Raw genomic sequence first — 21902 nt, 5'->3', positions numbered from 1 at the left:
AGAGAGGAGTTGCTGCTTAAGCTGAGCCTTGCTGTGGTTGGTGGTGGAGACTCTCAGGGTCTTCGCTGGCTCTCGAGCACTGTGAAGGGAAGGAATCTGAAACCATGTGAGGGCTGGATAGGAAGCACTGATGGATTAGCAATGCCTGCAGTGAGTACAGGAAGATGCAGCAGTACACATGGGCTATGCACTTGTCCGGTCTGCTTCCCAGTCCATCCCTACGCTCTAGAGAGAGTCACCCAAGGTCAAACACTAGGTCAGTAGCAGAGGCAGGATGAAAACCCAGACCTTTGTCCTCTAGCTCTGTGCTCTTTCTAGGACATCTCTGAAATCACATAAGCATCCCTGGTGACCATTCCAATGAGAGGCGTCGGTCTTGACCCAGAGGGGATTAAATCAGAAGGAATCTAGTTATACCCGCTCCTGCACTATCCACAACTAATGAACAGGCATCTCTTCTAGTCTTAAAGACGTCAGCTGGGAGGGACACATATTCCTCAGCAGGAATTTTGCCTTCTATGCTCCCAGGCTCTGGACGTTCCTTTTGTATGAAACAGGCATTACTAGTAAGCAGCAGCCAAACGGCCCTCTAGGGACTGAGGCATTCTCCATAGTTCAGTAGAGGCATTTATCTTTAAACAGCAGAATATGTTAAGAACTCGGAATCATTTAAAGTGGAAATGTCCCTTCTCATACTGATGCATGGGATGATTTGCCCCTACCTGAAACAGCCCGATTCTGAAATTGTTTTCATGCCTTTACTCTGTCTCTTGATATCATTTCATGCATTGGGCGGCATGTCTGACTCCAAAGGTACCGCGCACGCCTCCATTAACATCTCCTCAATTATTTTTTTCTAACCTCCAGTAGCTTAAGGAAAGCGAGAACAAAGCTTACCAGAATTACGAGCAAATAAAAAGTAAATGGTCTCCGAGAAATGGCCATTTGCCTCCTGAGTAAAGAGTTCTAGCTTTTGTCTAGAGCCTCTGCGACTCTTCTTCCAGTTCTTTCTGGTTTCTTTCTCTGTTCTTGCTCGCTTTCCTGTGGGCGACGTTACCAGAGAGCTGGGTTCCAAGAAGGTGAGGTTATGATAATAAAAATCACGAGTGTATACCAAACAACAGATGGACTGGTATTTCCAGGCTTTTGAAAGCAGGGGTAGTGGCAGAACTGTGGTGGGTGGCGATACATATTCACTGCCTTGCGTTTGTCAACTCACACTGGATTCTGTCCCCAGGTGACTGTGCTGGACAACGGGGAGCCCTCTCTAAGGTCCACCTCCAGGGTGGTGGTACGCATCTTGGACATCAACGACAACCCCCCTGTCTTCTCCCACAAGCTCTTCAATGTCCGCCTTCCAGAGAGGCTCAGCCCACTGACCCCTGGGGCTGTGTACAGGCTGGTGGCTTCAGACCTGGATGTGGGTCTCAATGGCAGAGTCACCTACAGTATCGAGGAGAGTGACGAGGGGGACTTCAGTATCGACCCAGTCACAGGCGTGGTGTCGTCCAGCAGCATCTTCCCAGCTGGAGAGTACAACATCCTAACGGTGAGGGATGGATGGAGGCCGTGGAGGGGGAGTGGCATACCTGGTCAGGAATTTTCTTTGAGGATACTGGAAGAGGGAGACAGCCTTCAGGCTTGATGGAGGCAGTACTCCCCTCCGGGGCTTTCTCCCAAAGAAACTGGGAATCCCGACTTCAGCCAAAAGATCAGAATTCTGGGCCTTTCTCTTTGAGGGCAATAAGGTCCTTGCCTGGGAAATCCACCCTATTCTTAGAGATAAAGATTTTGGTGAGAGGAGCAGGGCTTTGAAATCAAGATAAGCCTGGGTTCCAATCCTAGCACTGCCATTTTACAACTCTGTGGCCTTGGACAAGTCACTTAACCCTCGTGAGCCTTTGTTTCATCATCTGTAAGATGGGCATAAGAACATTTTCCTTATAGAAAGCCAATAGAGCAAGTGGCTAGGGCCTGGGCTCTCATGTCAGTAGCCTGAATCCAACCCCAGCCTCACTACTGGCCAGGCAGTCATCCCAGGCAGGTGAATTCACCATGGTGAGCCCCGGTTTCCTCCTGCCAAAGGGAGGTGATAACAGTACCTCTCCGAGGGCTGTCAATAGGATTAAATTAGGTATTGCACACAATGCTTTTAGAGCAGGGCCTGATAATAGGGAGAGCTCAATAAATTCTAGTTTGTTATGTTGATGGCTGTTGGGAAGGGTAAAGGGCCCATGCCTGGAAAGTCCAGTTCAGGAAGTAGCACACAAAGCCTTCAGATAACAGTGGCTTTGATTCATTTTTTACTGCCTATGAGTTTCTGGAGCACAGTTCTATGTTCTGTTCACCACTGTGCCTGCTGCAACTGGCTTGGTGCCTGTTTACGTAAGCTCTCAGCTGTGTGTCGAATGGATGAACCAGTGGACGAAAGGCCAGCTCAGTCAGTCACAGGGTGCTCTGTCTCCTGGCCTGGCCACCTGGGTCTTCTTGTTTCTTAACCCCAACCCTACAGTCAAAGTCTCAACTTCCGGCCTCTTTTCAGGTCAAGGCAACAGACGGTGGGCAGCCACCGCTCTCGGCCAGTGTCCGGCTGCACATTGAGTGGATCCCCCAGCCCCGGCCCTCCTCCATCCCACTGGCCTTTGATGAATCCCACTACAGCTTTACAGTCATGGAGACAGACCCCGTGAACCACATGGTGGGAGTCATCAGTGTCGAGGGCCGACCTGGTCTCTTCTGGTTCAGCATCTCAGGTGAGGGTCCAAGGGTCCCATCCTTGCAGACCAGCCCTAGTCCTTAGGACACAATCCTTCTGAGCCCTCTCAAGGTCACGCTCCATGGCAGCTGCTGTTTTGGCCATGAGTGGTGATTGCCTCTTCCCTGGTCCTTTGGGGCAGTGGGTAGTCAGACCACTGCTTCTGCCAAGCTTTCCTTCACACCAGCTGTGATCTCAGGTGCAACCTCCACGGTCTCACTGGTAACCCCAGCCAGAGCCAAACAGGGCCTCAGTTATCCCGAGTTCCTGGGGGGCCTAAGACAGTGGTCCAGAGAGACCCAGAAGAGAAAGCACAAGTTTTATGTTTCCTCTTCTGCCTCAATGTGAACATCAGTGTAGAGCTGACTTCACTGACCATGAGCCCGAGGCCAGCTGTACCCTGGGGCCCTGCTTAACGTTCTGGTCCCAGGTTCCATCCTCAAGATCAGGGAAATGGTCCATTCTTGTAGTAGGAGACACTTGGGTCCAAGCTCTCATGGCCTCCTCTGAAATTCCTTTCTGTTTCTAAATCAAGATTTTGTTAAAACATCTTGGGGTGGGGCATGGTTCATAGATTCCTTTGGGAACCTGATGAATGTTTAGGTCCTCTTCCCAGAAAGATGCATGCGATTGTGCGTGCGTGCACGCACACACACACACACACACACACACACACACACACACACAGACACACACACACACACACACACCCCTGCATGCACATTTAGGGGTTTTATAGATTCTCTGAAACCCAGCCAGGGATTCCAGGTCAAGAATTTCTAATCTAAGAGCTTCAGTACCCCCTGAACCATGAAGTCCTATTACAGAGATTCCCAGCCTGCTTCAGAGGTTGGATACCAGCCTGTCTCAAGCTTTTTGACCTCCTAGATTTACTTCCAGTTCCGATTCACTGCTCTTTTTAAGTATTTGACTTTTTTTCTTATAGAACATTTAGAAAACACAAATGAGTACAGAGAAGAGAATAAAAATCACCTAACTCCCACCAATCCGAAGATAATCCCCTGTTATCATTTTTATGTTTCCCTCTAGTCTTTTCCTTTATACACCCATACACTTAGGGTTATATGAAAATATTGTCATATAACCTTTTAAAATATAATATATCATGAACATATTTCCATGTCACTAAACAAATTTCTACGAGCAGACATTTAAATAGCTGCATGCTAGTTCTATATTTTGGATTCTCATAGTTTATTAAAACAATTCCCTCTTGTTGAACAGAGTTACTTCCATTTTTTCCTGTGTCTAAACTGCTTTAGACTATGCAAACTACCTGTAAGCCATGATGCAGAGCTCCATTACTCCTGCATGTTTCAATGCTGGTAGCAGAATACATTCTAGCGCAAATTTTGGTCTTCCTCTGGGACTCTTCAGTCCTTATAAGTGTACCTTTTCCTGAATCATCACTTGGATCTTCAAAATAATTTGACAATAAGTTGAGAGGATCAACTACCACCTCCTCTAGATCTGCCAGCCACATCCCATAGTGCTTGTGCTACTACTGCCTACATCACTGAGGTCGTGTGTGCTTTCCTCCTACCACCCGTCCAGGTGGGGACAAGGACATGGACTTTGACATTGAGAAGACCACAGGCAGCATTGTCATCGCCAAGCCTCTCGATACAAGGAGGAGGTCAAGCTATAACTTGACCGTGGAGGTGACTGATGGGTCCTACACCATTGACACCCAGGTGAGAGGCCTCACTGGGAACCCTGAGTTGAGAGGAGATGGGAGGCCTCCTTGGTTGGAAGGCAGCTGTGCTCACCACTGTGCCACCATTGCACACTGGGGCCTCTTTGGTTGGGATGAGGATACAGAAGGCTCTCTGTGCATGTGGTGTACCTCAAAGAACACAGAATTTGGAATCAAGGTTCTGTGCTCTAGTCTTGTCTGATCACTCTCTATGTCTGTGATCTTGGGAGAAATCTTGTTCCCACTGTGGATCTCTATATAATGAGGGGTTTTGTCTAAATGAGCAGTTTCTAATTAAAGGTAGAGTGCCACAGGGGCTACCATAGACATAAGGAATGATGGTAAGTGGGGCTCTGGATTTCTACTCTGGTTTCAGCCAGTTTTATTTGTTTCATATACTGGAATTTCACCCAAAAAATTGCATCTGAAGAAAAGGCCCTTTAACAAGAATATTGTTTTTGAAAACCACGGAACTGCATACCATCTGAAAGCCCTGTGATTTTGAAATCCTATCATTCATTCAACAAATATTTATCAAGTGACTGCTGTGTGCCAGGCCCAGTTGTTATGGTGGAGAACCAGACAGACAAGTTTCCTGACCCCCTGGAGCTTACAGTCTATCTTCTCTTTCATTCTCCTCCCTAGGTCTACATCTTCATGATTGCCAATGTTAACCACCATCGGCCCCAGTTTTTGAAGCCTCATTATGAGGTCAGAGTTCCCCAGGACACACTGCCTGGGGTTGAGCTCCTCCAAGTCCAGGCTACTGATCAAGACAAGGGCAAGGGCCTCATCTACACCATACACGGCAGCCAAGACCCGGGAAGTGCCAGCCTCTTCCAGCTGGACCCAAGTAGTGGTGTCCTGGTAACTGTGGGGAAATTGGACCTGGGCTCGGGGCCTTCCCAGCATACACTGACAGTTATGGTGAGTTAACTGAAAAACTGGGTAAGGATGTGCTTGCACGCGATGTGTGGGGTGGACATGCTTGGAGGAGTGCTGAAGGTTCCCTTTCTCCTGCTGAGCCAGATGTACTGATGCTCATAATGATAATCCATGAGATGAGCTGTGACATTTCACAGCCTGCCAGAGGCACCTTCCATAACGGATGCCTGGGAGTGAGGAAAGAGATGGGACAGCTGCCAAAGAACCCCCTGCAAACTTGGCTTTTTCTGGGCTCACTCCAAATATCCCCCAAGAATTCTCTCCTTGCGCCATGACTGCATGATCACACAAACTCACATAGCGTCAGAGCTGGGAGGGACACAGAGACCATCCCACCCAGAGCAAGCAGGTGTATAGGGCACAAATGAAGGAGGACTTGACTCTTAGGGTCACGTGCCTGCAGTTTTATGACCCTGAGAGAGCTTCCTTAAATTTATGCCCTACATGCCTCATTTGCCTCACTCTAGTCCCAGCCCTGGTCCCACCCATTTCTCTTATCTTACACCTGAGGCCCATAGAGGAAGAGAGACTTGTTCACCATCATATAGTTCTTTACGATGGAACCCAAATCAGAGCCAAGCCTTCTCGACTCAAGGTTCTTATGTGTTAGTTTATCATCCTCTGGGCACTTAAATATATATTAAAGGCTCTGAGAAGTCCTGCAGCAAAGAAAACTTCAACTTCATTTTAGTTCAGTGCTCCCTAAATTTATTTGACCATAGAATTTTTTTTTTTCCTGAATAACGTGTTGACATCGTGAAGAACTAATATTCTCTGAGAACCAATTTGTAAAATACTGCTTCTCTGCTTATTTCTGCCTTTCTCCTGAAATGGAATTATCCCGGAAAATAGCTAAGCCTAATAATCACGAATCGATAAATTTATTTAAGAAGAAAAAAGAACATAACTGAGAGCAAAATTTAAAGGAATACAGAGAGTTACAATTGTGTGCCTTTTTCACTGGCATTCTCTGTCATCGACCTTAATCTAACCGTGCCTCCTCCCATTCCACTTGCTGCTCATCCCATTGACCCCTTGGACCCACAGGTTCGCGACCAGGAGATGCCCATCAAGAGGAACTTTGTGTGGGTGTCCATTCACGTGGAGGATGGAAACCTCCACCCTCCTCGCTTCACCCAGCTCCACTATGAGATAAGTGTTTCTGACACCACAGCCCCCGGAACAGAGCTGCTCCAGATCCGAGCCATGGATGGTGACCGGGGAGCCAATGCTGAGGTCCACTACTCCCTCCTCAAAGGTGAGAGGCCTGAGTTCGGGACATGAGGGGAGGGACCTTGGCAGTAAGGGAAAGCACCAGAGGCATGGATGTGCAAGTTATTCAAGTGCCAAGCTCGCTAAGCTTTGGCAAATTATCATTCTAAAGCACTCCCTGGGACTATAGTGACCTAAGTTAATGCACTTTCAAAGGTGGAAAGAACAGTAACAAAGGATTACTCAAGTTATGGGAGAATTTACATAGAGAATACATATATATTCACCAACAACCACACATGTAAAGGATGCTTATGAAGTCCATGCAACATTTTAAAAGATAACATCTTTGTGTATGTACAATAAAAGGGACCTATAAATACTTGATAAGATATACGGCATAGTTTTAGGAGTATTTTCTTCTAAGGCCACATCATGATTTCACATCTCTTATATATTTTTTAACCTTAAAAATAGGAATATTATCTGTGCCAGAAACTTGTTGTAAAGATTAAAAGAGAAAATGTATGTTAACACATGCTGTAAACTGTAAAATATTATACAAGTGCTAGGGGTTATTACTATCATTGATAAGGGTTAATTATAAGTAGTTAATAGGACAAAAATGATAATATCCACTACCCAACTAAAAATGATAATATCCACTACCCAACTAATTAATCACGGTTAGATTAAGGTCGATGACAGAGAATGCCAGTGAAAAATACACACAATTGTAACACTCTGTATTCCTTTAAATTTTGCTCTCAGTTATGTAATGTCTGATAATTCATAATTGATATTTAATAATTATTGTTATCTTTAATATTCATTAATACTTCATAGAGCTAGCTGCTGCGGACAATCAAAGATGAGAGTGACTTGCTCTCTGCCCTAAAGGGGCATAATAATGTTCATTTATTGCTTGTCAGTATCTTATATACTTTAAGGATTCAGAACTTGTTACATTTTCTTTTTTTGAAGAAATGGAAGTTGTCATACCTTGTCATATGGCAGAAATCTATTCATCCCTGAGGAATAATAATACAAATTATAACCCATTAATTGCTTACTTTTTGTGACTTATGAGTATAATCACATCTTTTATCTCACTAACAACCTCATTGATATCATTAATTTTATTTTACAGATAGGGTTAGTTTTAAAATATTCTTCTGATTATAGAAGTAACACATGCTGATTCTTTAAAACCTGGAAAAACCAGGAATGTATGAAGAAGAAAATAACATTCAGACATGGTTCTCATGACCTAGAGAAAATAATTTCATGTATTTCCCTCTTATTTTATTCTATGCATCTTTCTGCAGTGGTAAGATCAAAATGAATATACGATTTTGTTCCCTAATTTTTTCTCTCAGCAGTAAAATAAAAAATTATGATTATGTTAAATAGTTTACTTGGCTACTTTTAATGGAACTACTTTTAAATTGCTGTTTACTCATTAAAACCATGTTCTTTGACCGAACGTAGGATTTGTATCACAAAGGCAAATTGGGAAATCACCTCACTAGTCAGCTGGAAAAGGGCTTCCATGAGTGGGAGAATAAGATGGAAGGTTTTGTGGTAAAGCCTGGCTATATACTTTGCCACTGAAATAATAAAATATCATAAAATATGATAAATGAAATAAGAATAGTAATAAGCAGTACTCCTCTGAGTGAAGGACCTGTACCCCTGAGCAAAATTATTCAGGTGTACGTCATGGTGTTAAACAGGTAATGGTCTCATCACAAGAAAAAAATGTATTTGTAACTATGTCAAGTGATGGATGTTAACTAAATTTATTGTGGTGGTCATTTCACAATATATACTTATATATATCAAATTATGTTGTACACCTTTAATGCAATGTTATATGTCAATTATATCTCAATAAAACTGGAAAGAAGTACCAGTTATGCAAGCTGAATACGTTCTAGAGATCTCTGTATGACATTGTGCTTATAGTTAACAATACTGTACTATAATCTCTAAAAATTCAAGAGGGTAAAATCTCATGTTACCTGTTCTTACCACAGTATTAAAAAAGGAAAGGAAAAAAAGGATAGTTGCAGTCCAAGTAAGGTCAGACTCTAAAAACTGTGATAACTTTGAGAATTTTTTTTTAGGAAAATATGATTAGTTTTCAACATTATCTTTTGTGAACTATGTAATGTCGCATAATCACAACTTTCCTCAAAACTTAAATTTGAAATGGTACTATGTATTTATCTAAATAAACATTACATTTAAAAAGGATTACAAAAATGATAGGTAATCAGACATGGAGAAATTACTCCATTTTCGATTCTCATTTGGGCTTCCTCATAAGTCAAGGAAGACTCCTTTGGGTACTAGAATCTCTTCAGTTCTCTAATACTCTCTACTCTTCGCCAAAGAAAGCCTGTAGTTCTCAGGCCCAGACCCTTTTAGCAAGCAATAGATTTTAAGAAAATATTTTCCATTGACTGGTTTTTACGGTAACCTCTTATTTATGACAAGCAATAATGGTTTTCTTTTTAAAGTACCAATATAAAGTTGCCTGTTAAAAATATTTTAAATTTAAAAAATAAACCAATTTAGAGTAAAATATCCATTAAATAATGATATAAATCATATACTATACTATTGTATAGGTAGTGGCTGAATATTAAAAAAAATTGTAAAGGTGGTGTGAGAATGCCTGAATTTTAGGAAATCCAGGTGTGGTGGAAAGGGCATTTGATCAGAAGCCTCAAGATGTGTGTGTGCTACCCAGTCCCTCCCCACTCAACCCGTTGCCACTCACTCCCAAGCCTGACAATGGACTTTCCCACAATAGACTATACGAGGACTAGACAAGGTGGTTTTTCCAGTCCGTATCAGTTTTGACAATTTATGACTCCATATTTACAATATTCATCTATCAAGTATATAATCAAAGCTATTACAAGTTATCTAAAGAATGGGTTAAAATTCTAAATAATGTAACTGAAGTTTGTCCTGTAAAAGTCAACACTGAAATACAGAGTGGAGTGTGCTTTTCCTACAAAGTATGTCTCGTTTCTTTGCTCCAAAAACCTACTACTGCTTTGGTTTATAGCTTAAGTTGCAGCCCAAACACTTAGTGATCATTGAAGCTTCTATTTATGGAGCACCTAATATGAAAACCACATAAGGAATTTTGTAAAGTATATATCTACCCTACACATTATATCATAATTAAATCCAGGGTGGGGCAGGATGTGGATTTTGCCCTGTCCAACTTTTGCGCGATTGCCTTTTACTGATCTAGAAAGCCTAGTTGGTACCTCTTGAGGGTGTGGTAAACTTCAATTTATCTTGTCTTTTGTTTCAGGGAACAGCGAAGGTTTCTTCAACATCAATGCCCTACTAGGCATCATAACTCTAGCACAGACACTTGATCAGGCAAATCATGCCCAGTATACTCTGACAGTGAAGGCAGAAGATCAAGGCTCCCCACAGTGGCATGACCTGGCTACAGTGATCATTCATGTCTACCCCTCAGATAGCAGTGCCCCCATCTTTTCAAACTCCGAGTACTTTGTAGAGATCCCTGAATCAATCCCTGTTGGTTCCCCAATCCTCCTTATCTCAGCTACAAGCTCCTCAGAAGTTACCTATGAGTTAAGAGAGGGAAACAAGAATGGTGTATTTTCCATGAACTCATATTCTGGACTCATTTCTACCCAGAAGAACTTGGACCATGAGAAAATTTCATCCTACCAGCTGAAAATCCGAGGCAGCAATATGGCAGGTGCATTTACTGATGTCATGGTTCTTGTTTATATCATTGACGAAAATGACAATGCTCCCACGTTCTCAAAGTTGACTTTTGTGGGCCAAATTAGTGAAGTAGCTGCACTGAACAGCATGATAGTGGATGAAAACAACAACCCCCTTGTGATCCGTGCCTCTGACAGTGACAAAGAAGCTAATTCCTTGTTGGTCTATAAAATTTTGGAGCCAGAAGCTCTGAAGTTTTTAAAAATCGATCCCAGCATGGGAACCCTAACCACTGTATTAGAGTTGGATTACGAGAGCATGCCCTCTTTCCAATTCAACGTCTTTGTCCATGACCAAGGAAGCCCTGTCTTATTTGCACCCACGGCTGCCCAGGTCATAATCAATGTCAGAAATATAAATGACTGTCCTCCCAGGTTCTCAGACCAGATATATGAAGTAGCAGTACTGAAGCCCATCCACCGGGGTATGGAGCTCCTCATGGTGCAGGCCAGTGATGATGACTCAGAAGTCAATTATAGCATCAAAACTGGCAATGCTGATGAAGCTGTTGCCATCCATCCCATTACTGGTCGTGTATCTGTGTTGAATCCTGCTTTGCTGGGACTCTCTCGGGAGCTCATCATCAAGGCTTCTGATGGCCTGTATCAAGATACTGCACTAGTAAAAATTTCTTTGACACAAGCTCTTAACACAAGCTTACGGTTTGACCAGGATGTCTACAGGGCAACAGTGAAGGAGAATTTGCTGGACAGAAAGGCACTGGTGATTCTTGGTGCCCAGGGCAATTGTTTGAATGACACCCTATCTTACTTTCTCTTGAATGGCACAGATATGTTTCATATGGTCAAATCAGCAGGCGTGTTGCAGACAAGAGGTGTGGCGTTTGACAGAGAACAGCAGGACACTCATGAGGTGGCGGTGGAATTGAGGGACAGTCGGACACCTCAGCGGGTGGCTCAGGCTCTGGTCCAAGTCTCTGTTGAGGATGTCAATGACAATAGCCCTGAATTTAAACATCTGCCCTACCACACAATCATCCAAGATGGCACAGAGCCAGGGGACGTCCTCTTTCAGGTATCTGCCACTGACCAGGACTTGGGGGTGAATGGTGCTGTCACATATGCATTTGCAGAAGATTACAGATATTTTCGAATCGACCCCTATCTTGGGGACATATCATTAAAGAAACCCTTTGATTATCAAGCTCTAAATAAGTATCACCTCAAAGTCATTGCTCAAGATGGAGGAACCCCATCCCTCCAGACTGAGGAAGAGGTACTTGTCATTGTGAGAAATAAATCCAACCCACTGTTTCAGAGTCCTTACTACAAAGTCAGAGTGCCTGAAAATATCACACTCTATACCCCAATTCTCCACACCCAGGCCCGGAGTCCAGAGGGACTCCGGCTCATCTACAACATTGTGGAGGAAGAGCCCTTGATGCTGTTCACCACTGACTTTAAGACTGGTGTCCTAACAGTGACAGGCCCTTTGGACTATGAGTCTAAGACCAAACATGTGTTCACAGTCAGAGCCACAGACACAGCTCTGGGGTCATTTTCCGAAGCCACGGTAGAAGTCCTGGTGGAGGACATCAATGATAATCCTCCCACTTTCTCTCAATTGGTCTACACCACTTCAATCTCAGAAGGTTTGCCTGCTCAGACTCCTGTGATCCAACTGTTGGCTTCTGACCAGGATTCAGGGCAGAACTGTGATGTGTCTTACCAGATTGTAGACGATGGCTCGGATGTTTCCAAATTCTTCCAGATCAATGGGAGCACGGGGGAGATGTCCACAGTTCAAGAGCTGGATTATGAAGCCCAACAACACTTTAATGTAAAGGTCAGGGCCATGGATAGAGGTGACCCCCCACTAACTGGCGAAACCCTTGTGGTTGTCAATGTGTCTGACATCAATGACAATCCCCCAGAGTTCAGGCAACCTCATTATGAAGCCAATGTCAGTGAGCTAGCAACCTGTGGACACCTGGTTCTCAAAGTCCAAGCTCTTGACCCCGACAGCAGGGATGCTTCCTGTCTGGAGTACCTGATTCTTTCTGGCAACCAGGACAGGCACTTCTCCATCAACAGTTCATCGGGAATAATTTCTATGTTCAACCTTTGCAAAAAGCACTTGTACTCTTCTTACAATTTGAGGGTAGGTGCTTCTGATGGGGTCTTCCGAGCAACTGTGCCTGTGTATATCAATACTACAAATGCCAACAAGTACAGCCCAGAGTTCCAGCAGCATGTTTATGAGGCAGAATTAGCTGAGAATGCAAAGGTGGGAACCAAGGTGATTGAGTTGTTAGCCATAGACAAAGATAGTGGTCCCTATGGCACTGTAGATTACACCATCATCAATAAGCTAGCAGGTGAGAAGTTCTCCATAAACCCCAGTGGCCAGATCACCACTCTGCAGAAATTGGATCGGGAAAATTCCACAGAAAGAGTCATTGCTATTAAGGTCATGGCTCAGGATGGAGGAGGACGAGTGGCCTTCTGCACTGTGAAGATCATTCTCACGGATGAAAATGACAACCCCCCACGGTTCAAAGCATCTGAGTACACTGTATCCATTCAATCCAACGTCAGTAAAGACTCCCCAGTCATCCAGGTGCTGGCCTATGATGCAGACGAAGGTCGGAATGCAGATGTCACCTACTCAGTGGACTCAGTGGAGGACTTGGAAGAAGAGGTCATTGAAGTCAACCCAACCACTGGTGTTGTCAAGGTGAAAGAGAGCCTGGTGGGATTGGAAAATCGGGCCTTTGACTTAAAAATCAAAGCCCAAGATGGGGGCCCTCCTCACTGGAACTCTCTCATGCTGCTACGACTTCAGGTGGTTCCTAATGAAGTATCCTTGCCCAAATTTTCTGAACCTCTATATACTTTTTCTGCATCAGAGGACCTTCCAGAAGGGTCTGAAATTGGTTCTGTTAAAGCAGTGGCAGCCCAAGATCCAGTCATCTATAGTCTAGTGCAGGGCACCACACCAGAGAGCAACAAGGATGGCATCTTTTCCTTGGACCAAAACACAGGGGTTCTAAAGGTGAGGAAGGCCATGGATTATGAGTCCACCAAATGGTACCAGATTGATTTGATGGCACATTGCCCCCATAATGACACTTACTTGGGTTCCTTGGTCTCTGTCAACATCCAAGTGAAGGATGTCAATGACAATAGGCCTGTATTTGAGGCTGATCCATATAAGGCTGTTCTCACTGAGAATATGCCAGTGGGGACCTCAGTCATTCAAGTGACTGCCAATGATCAGGACACTGGGAATGATGGCCAGGTGAGCTATAGGCTGCCAGTGGACCCTGGCAGCAATATCCATGAGCTCTTCGCCGTTGACAGTGAAACTGGCTGGATCACCACACTCCAGGAACTTGACTGTGAGACCAGCCAGATCTACCACTTTTATGTTGTGGCTTATGACCATGGCCGGACCATTCAGCTATCTTCTCAGGTCCTGGTCGAAGTCTCCATTACAGATGAGAATGACAATGCCCCCCGATTTGCTTCTGAAGACTACAGAGGATCTGTGGTTGAGAACAGCGAACCTGGTGAACCTGTGGCCACTCTTAAAACTTTGGATGCTGATATCTCTGAGCAGAACAGACAGGTCACCTGCTATATCACAGGTAAGTACACCTATCTTGGAACAGAGGCACTGGGGTGTGTTGAAAAATGTCCAATAAGAGGTTCCCTAAGACATGGCTCTGCCACTCATTAGCAATGTGACCTTGGGTAAATCACTTAACCTCCCAAGACCTCAACTGCTCCACCTATAGACTTGGCATGCCTGTTCTCATTCAACTCACAGGGATGCTGGTAAGATCTAACTTGAAAAAGCTTTGAGAGCCCCCTATACATTGCGAAGTGCATTGTAAAGAGGATTTCTTATTACCTTAGATGGAGTAGATAGACTAGAAGTGAGATTCTGCAACTGTTCTCAGTTAGCTTCTGGGAGGCAGAGAGGGAATCAACAGTTGTGTGGTCCATGAAAACTCTGTGAGGTGACTGTCCTTGTAGAGTAGTATTCTGCCTAGGGCAAGTTGTTGATAGTAGAAAATGCTGCCTAGTCAACCACAGGACCTAAGTGTTGGAGCAAAAACACTTTCTTGGATATGATTCCAGCCCAATCCCCTCATTTCATACATGGGAGAACCAAAGCCCAGATAGGGGAAGAAACTCAACTAAGGTCACACTCCAAGCTTGCATCAGGGCTGGGATTAAAACCATACCCTACAAACTGCTTTCCCCAGTGGATACCTATTGTAAACCTAAATTTCCCCAATCTCTGCCCAGTGGCTAAATGAGCCAATCGGTGGCTAAAAGAGAGTTTCTTTACTTCTTAGTGTCCCTTTCCCCATATCCCAGGTACCGTGTCATTCCATTCCCATAGTCATGGTTTCTTCTGCTATCACATCTGTCTGGTGGAGAGTTAATGAGCCTAAAGTTCCAACCAAGAATCATAGACTCCTGGAGACAGATCCTGGATCAGAGCTGTTTGAAATATGGAGTCTTAGTGAAATAGAATCTTGTCATCTTATAATATCAGACTCTTAAAAACACAAAAGTCTTAAAATCTCTGAATAATAGAATAATAAATGTCAATATATCATCAACTCTTGGAATAGTTTAATCTTAGGACTCTGGAATCTTAGAATCTCAAAAATCCATCTCTCCTCTCAGTGATTGGTATCAAGGAAAGATAACTCAGAAGTAAATCTAGTGATCCATCTGAACCTCCACTTAGCCTGTGTCTTCAGTCATAAAATAAAGCCTCAGAGAGTTTATTTATTTATTTATTTATTTATTTATTTATTTTTTGGCTGCATTGGGTCTTTGTTGCTCCGTGCGGGCTTTCTCTAGTTGCGGCGAGTGGGGGCTACTCTTCGCTGTGGTGCACGGGCTTCAGTAGTTGTGGCACGTGGGCTCAGTAGTTATGGTGCACGGGCTTAGTTGCTCCACAGCATGTGGGATCTTCCCGGACCAGGGCTCGAACCCGTGTCCCCTGCATTGGCAAGCGGATTCTTAACCACTGCGCCACCAAGGAAGCCCCCGCAGAGAGTTTTTACTGATCACTTCCCACCCCTCCACTGTTGAACAGATACTAGATACTAGAAGGTTCTTTTCTAGAATTGCAATCTGCTTCCCTTTAACTTCCTCCGATGCCTTCCAATGCACAAAAATAAAAAACCTACCCTTCAGCCACATATTTTGGAGCAGTGTTTCTTGCAGTGATAATTCCATTTAATGGAGGCCTTTGAAGTTGGTAGAGGCTTCATAACACCAGATAAACTGACTCGTTGCAGGATTATGGGTCCTTAGTTAAGGGAGGGAATTTTTGCCTTTCCCAACAATCCTAAAAAAATGTGTCAGGTGGGCAGCCACATAGGGCACAAAGCCTGGTTTGTTCCTGTTGCTTGGATTCAGGAAACTCTGTCCCATCTTTTTAGAGGGAGACCCCCTGGGCCAGTTTGGCATCAGCCAAGTTGGGGATGAGTGGAGGATTTTCTCGAGGAAGACCCTGGACCGTGAGCACATGGCCAAGTACTTGCTCCGAATCACAGCTTCCGATGGCAAGTTCCAGGCTTCAGTCCTCGTGGAGATCTTTGTCCTGGACATCAATGATAACAGCCCGCAGTGCTCAGAGGTGAGAGCCTGGTGAGGGTGGGGGAGGAGTAGAGGCAAGGAAGCTGGAGTGAAGGGCAAGAGGAAGGAGAAGGACTCAGGGTACCATCTCTGGGACTGGACATCATTGACCACACTTGCCCTTGCTTCTCCTTGGCTGGTCTCAGACTAGTGCCCTAGGCAAGGGCGATTCTAGGTGATTCCTCCTGCCCCCCCGCAAAGGGATGTCACCAAGCTCTTTAGGACCCATGGTCCATACCTCTTCCCCTACACTCCATAAAAAGATCCTTTTCTCTGCAAAACATATCCAGAAGTAGAGTAACTTCATCATTCTCCAAACAGCCTGCTATGCCCAGTGGGAAAGCCCCTCCACTGCTCAGCTTGTTAGCATGGCTCATTGTTATCAAATACATCCAAAGAGACCTGCCCCAGAGACGCCCCACACCACTCGCCATGCCTATATGGGCCTATCCCTACATATGGATAGGTTATACAGACCAACAGAGACCCTACTCCAGGTTATATGTATAAACAAACATGCAGACAGGGCAGTTACACTTTTGATAAGGGAGACTTTCCTGAGGACTTCATGTAATTCAACACTAAATTTCCCAAGGAAAATGTTGAGTGGTGTGTGTGTGTGTGTGTGCACACGCACGTGCACACGTGCACATGCGTAAGGAGAGGAACTGCATTCTTAGAGGGCATAAATCAACAACCACTGTCATGTAGCATTTCTTTTAAACATATTTTTTTAAACACAGTAAATAATTTTTAACTTTAGGGAGATTTGCATTACTTCAAAGTTTGCAGATAAAGTTAAACTATTAACATCTAAATTTTATAACATCAAATTAGCATAATTCAAATTTATATAAAATCCAGCTATTCAGTATATATACATAAATGCAAACTTATACGTAGGTACTCACACACACGCATAGTCAAAGGATCATGTACAACTCTATAAATATGCAAATACCTATATATATATATATATATATATATATACACAAAGATACACATAAGCATACACCTACATACCCACAACATTCATCCATAAGTATACCCATCCATATACACAAATGTACATCTATAACTCACACATACTTACATATGCATGTGAATACATATATATACTTCAATTCTTCATACTTAATTTGTCCACACACATATATATGGACACACACCTTGGAACACACAAAAATCATACATCCTATCACCTTTTCTTCCACTGTCTTCCATGCTCCAACCTCATAGAAGCAGAGTAGAAAAAGAGAACCTGGGTTATCAAGTGGGGTGCATGGAAAAAGTCTTTGCAGGATCCAAGATGACCACTTTTTGGGTGGTCTCAGAAGGGCAGCCTTTTGGGGGAGAATGGTAGCCACACCTTCCTCTTCTTTCCCCTCAGCATCCTTCCAACCAGCCTGCAACCTCCCCATGCTGGAAGAGGCTGGGGTCAAGTTCACCCTGGCCTTCTCAGAGGTGGTCAATAGCATCACCAGAGCCAGGGAAAGGAGGCCTGGGGGCTGTCTCCACACAGCCCCCCAGGCACAAAGCCCCCACCTGGAGCACGTACAGGTGTCCATGCTCAGCCACACCATGCAGTGGGGGGACCGGTTTACTTGGAAGCTGTGCCCAGAGCCAGCAGCTGGAAGAGCACTGGGTTCTCAGGGAACTCCAGCCTCTCCCCTGTGCCACCCCTTCTGCAATGTGGCCCCTGTGGAGTAACAGATTGCGGCAGGTCCTTCTAGCCCTGAGTGTGAGCTTTCAGATGGTGGAAATTCTCTCTCATCATTCTATGAGAGAGACTATGTGGGATGTCATCATTCTCCTTGTTTTTAACCTCCATTTTCCTTGCACGTTCCATCTTATTCTGTTCTCCTCTCTCTCTCTCTCTGCTTCTCTCCCCTACCCCCTTCCATCTCTGCTCTCTAATCTCTCTCTCTCTGCTTCTGTCTCCCTCTCTGTCACTCTGCCTCTCTCTGAATCTCAGCGCATCTCCCATAATCCCCCTCTTCTTTGTCTTCTATCTCCAGCTTCTCTACACTGGCAAAGTCAGTGAAGATGTACCTCTAGGACACTTCATTTTGAAAGTTTCTGCAACAGACTTGGACTCCGATACCAATGCTCAGATCACATATTCACTGCATGGTCCTGGGGCAGATGAATTTAAGCTGGATCCTCATACAGGTAGGTTTCCTGAGCTGCAGGATCAAGCAAAGAACTTATACACTGAATAACCAGTGCCCAGTACCCAGGCTCCTTAGAAAAGAAACAGGAATTTACTTATCCATCCACTCAGCAAACGTATATTGGCACTGTGTGTCGAGCATTCACTAGATGCTAAGGACATAAACTGATAAGACAAGATCTAGGTCTTTACAATCCAGTGGGAAAGGCAGTCATTGAATCAGTGGTTTGACGTGTGCTAAGAAAAAATGCAGGATGCTAGGGGAGGTTTGACAGTAGGACTTAAATTTGGGATCAGGGTTAAGTAAAACTTCTCTGAGGAAATGTAGCCAGGGGGTAAGGGAGTGGTAGGGATGGATATTCAAGGCAGAAGGAGATTTTATACAAGGACCTTGTTTTGGGAAAGAGCATGCACATCTGAGGACCTGAGAGACAGCCAGAAATTGGTGCACAGAAGGAGGGGAGGGAGAGAGAGCAAAGGATGAGGCCCTCTGAGCAGGGGGGCCAAATCCCACCTTTAGAGCCATTAAAGGATTCAAGCAGGTGAGAGTCATGGTCAAAGACATGACCTCAAGATTGTATGCTGCAGATTGAGATAAAATCTCATAGCATTGTTGCAAGGATCCCAACAAATAAAGTATATAGAAATCTAGCCCAGGTCTGGCACATAATAAGAATTCAGTAGATATGGTTTCCATTGTCAATTATTATCAGTTAGGGGACAAAGCGGAGAGTGGGAAACAGAGAGCCCAGCAGAGCGGACCATGAATACTCGGGAGAGGTTGGCCTGTGAGCATCTGGTGGAGAAGACAGGGTAGAGACTGCTTCCTTTAGAAAAGGAGGGATCCCTGTCCTGCTGCTATAAGGAAGGGTGTGGAGACGGACAGCACAGAAGGCCCAGGTGACAGAGAGCCAGCTGCTGACACTTGACTTGGAATCAGTCGCTCGAAGGATGCCTTGGAGATTCCTGAGCAGGGAGGTGGCAGGTGAGAGCTGGTATCCCAGAAAGCTGTCTGGATAGGAAGAGACAGCATTGGGATTTCCCTGGTGGCGCAGTGGTTAAGAATCCGCCTGCCAATGCAGGTGACACGGGTTCGAGCCCTGGTCCGGGAAGATCCCACATGCCACGGAGCAACTAAGCCCATGCGCCACAACTACTGAGCCTGCACTCTAGAGCCCCCGAGCCACAACTACTGAAGCCCACGCTCCTAGAGCCTGTGCTCCACAACAAGAGAAGCCACTGCAGTGAGAAGTCCACGCACCACAATGAAGAGTAGCCCCCGCTCGACGCAACTAGAGAAAGCCCGCGCGCAGCAACGGAGACCCAACACAGCCATAAATAAATAGATAATAAATAAATAAATAAATAAAATAAATAAAAAGGACACAGCATTACCCTTTCTGACCCCAGCATGGGCATGCTGAGTCACCCCAAGTAGGTGACCTAATCTCTGTTGCTGTTTGTCCAGCTGCAGGATGATCGGTGGGGTCTTAAAAAAAAAAACTCGGCGGTTTTTCTGAGTATGGAAATAATACATGCTCATTATTCAAAAACTCAAACCATGTAGGCATGTATTACGCGGAAATTGGAAAGTCTTCATGATAACCAGCCTCTCCCCCAAAGATAAGGACTCTTGGTATATATTCTATCAGACCGGTTTTCCACGCATCCCCCAAATCTCTATGTAGCATACTACTTTGTGACTTGCTTTTTTCTCATAGCAATATCTTGGTGCTATTAACAAGGCAGTACATAAAGCTCTATCATAATTGCTTTTCTGTTGCATAGTATTTTACTATATGGCTAAATGATAATACATTTAACCAGTACCTTTTTGAAAGACACAGGATATTTTCAGAATGTTGCTATTTATAAAGAATGCTGCAGAGAATATCTCTATATGTATATTTTATCCTTGGGTTGATTATTCTATAGGATACATTCCTAGAAGTAAAACTGCAGGCCAAAGGATAAACCCATTTTATGCGCTGTTAGAAATTGCCTAACTGGCCTTTTAAAATGTTGTGCCTCTTTGTAGCTTGTTGGTGTGGATCTTAAATTGGGGATGTGGTGGTGGAATGTGACTAGGGAGGCGAGCAGGTGTGGGAAGCTACAAGACTGAACCTCTTTGCTAACAATTTGTACACAGGACTGACCCCTTTTCTCTGTGACAGCACACTGTATGGCTGGGTTTGTCTCACACAGACATCAGGAAGTCACATGCTGGGGTCATGGACCCCAGAGAAAACTCACTTGCTGTCCTTTCTCCGGCCAGGGGAGCTGACCACACTCACAGCCTTAGACCGAGAGAAGAAGGATGCGTACAGCCTTGTTGCCAAGGCGACGGATGGAGGCGGCCAATCATGCCAGGCAGATGTGACCCTTCACGTGGAGGATGTGAATGACAACGCCCCCCGGTTCTTCCCCAGCCACTGTGCTGTGGCGGTCTTCGACAACACCACGGTGAAGACCCCCATTGCAGTGGTATTGGCCCGGGACCCAGACCAAGGTGAGAAAGAGAAGGATTGGAGGCCATTTGCTTACAGGGTCACCCTGGGCGAGGGTTTGGCTTTCTCTGTGTTGCTCTGAGACTGGCAATACCTCACTCCTGAGCCTACAGACACGTACAGGTAGAAAATGTCCACAAACTGCATACCTAAGTGCTAGGTATGAAAGATTTTGGCAATGTTTCAAAGCTGGTATGGGGCATTTCAGCCTCATTGTTTCTCACTGCCACTTAGACCTGGAACCCTTTCAATTCCACCATTTAACCTCAAGGACATTTGAATACAAACATTTAATGTGAAATACACCAATCAGAATTATTCAGCTGATTAATTGGCCACAAGAAAGAAACTTAGGGCACAAACTCCATTAAGTCTATTAAATTCTTGGATCAATTTTCTAGTCAATGAAGTGGAATATTTTACATTTTATTTTGCATTTTAATTTTAATGACATTGTTTTCATTAGGGTTAATTCTTTTCCTTTTACTATTTACAAGGCAAACTGGATTCATCCAGGAGTCTTCATTCCATATTATACCAATTATAGCTTCTGACATCATGAAGTGTTTCATTGTGGAGATCTCTATATCTATAGATATATGTATATATATACATGTTTATATATATATATATATATACACACACATATACGTGTGTGTGTATATATATATACACATCCAATTTTCTTGAATTACATTTTATAATTTAGGTGGGGTAAAAAATACCCTCAGGGTCAAAGTCGCCAGAGGAACATAGGATATGACAATGATGAAGATGATGATGGTGTTAAAAGAGGGATCAAAACACCCTGCTTTGTTTGACACCAACAGAGTAAATTTAAGACTTCTTAGAGGAAGTGAGTTTTAGCTTGGCATTGAGGAAGGTGAGAGATTTTGGAGGAATGCAGGGGTCCTAGGGAGGGCAAATAGCAGTGCAAAGGCATCTAACATCTAAGGCCCTGCAAATGCTCAATTAGCCAGTGCTTGCACACCTCCAGGGACAGGAAGCTCCCTACTTCCTAGGCAGCCCCTTCCTTCCATGGTACCTCAGATAATTATCAAGTGTTACCTTTTTGGAGCAGACATCTGTCAATCACGGTCCTGCCCTCTGCAGGCACACAGATCTCCCAGACCCTCGCCCATGACAGCCCTTCAGAGACTAGGAGGAGGTGACTATCTGC

The 21902-nt window shown here is 44.3% G+C and overlaps 2 protein-coding genes across 2 annotated transcripts in view; one reads left to right on the top strand and one right to left on the bottom strand.

Moving 5' to 3' along the window:
• The window catches only part of SLC36A1 (solute carrier family 36 member 1), a 161367-nt gene that overhangs the window by 43940 nt on the left and 95525 nt on the right, over positions 1-21902 (bottom strand). The window lies entirely within an intron of this gene.
• Positions 1-21902, top strand: part of FAT2 (FAT atypical cadherin 2) — a 62593-nt gene that overhangs the window by 11653 nt on the left and 29038 nt on the right. The window contains exons 4-12 of the mRNA XM_059917537.1: positions 1238-1549; positions 2543-2753; positions 4331-4470; positions 5118-5399; positions 6465-6675; positions 9967-14025; positions 15847-16043; positions 18061-18214; positions 20491-20724. Of these exons, the coding sequence (XP_059773520.1) occupies positions 1238-1549; positions 2543-2753; positions 4331-4470; positions 5118-5399; positions 6465-6675; positions 9967-14025; positions 15847-16043; positions 18061-18214; positions 20491-20724 (5800 nt within the window). The remainder of the gene's footprint in view (positions 1-1237; positions 1550-2542; positions 2754-4330; positions 4471-5117; positions 5400-6464; positions 6676-9966; positions 14026-15846; positions 16044-18060; positions 18215-20490; positions 20725-21902) is intronic.

The sequence above is a fragment of the Balaenoptera ricei genome, chromosome 3, assembly GCF_028023285.1.
Source record: "Balaenoptera ricei isolate mBalRic1 chromosome 3, mBalRic1.hap2, whole genome shotgun sequence".
NCBI classification, from domain to species: domain Eukaryota; kingdom Metazoa; phylum Chordata; class Mammalia; order Artiodactyla; family Balaenopteridae; genus Balaenoptera; species Balaenoptera ricei.
This window is presented reverse-complemented; position numbering and strand designations above follow the sequence as displayed.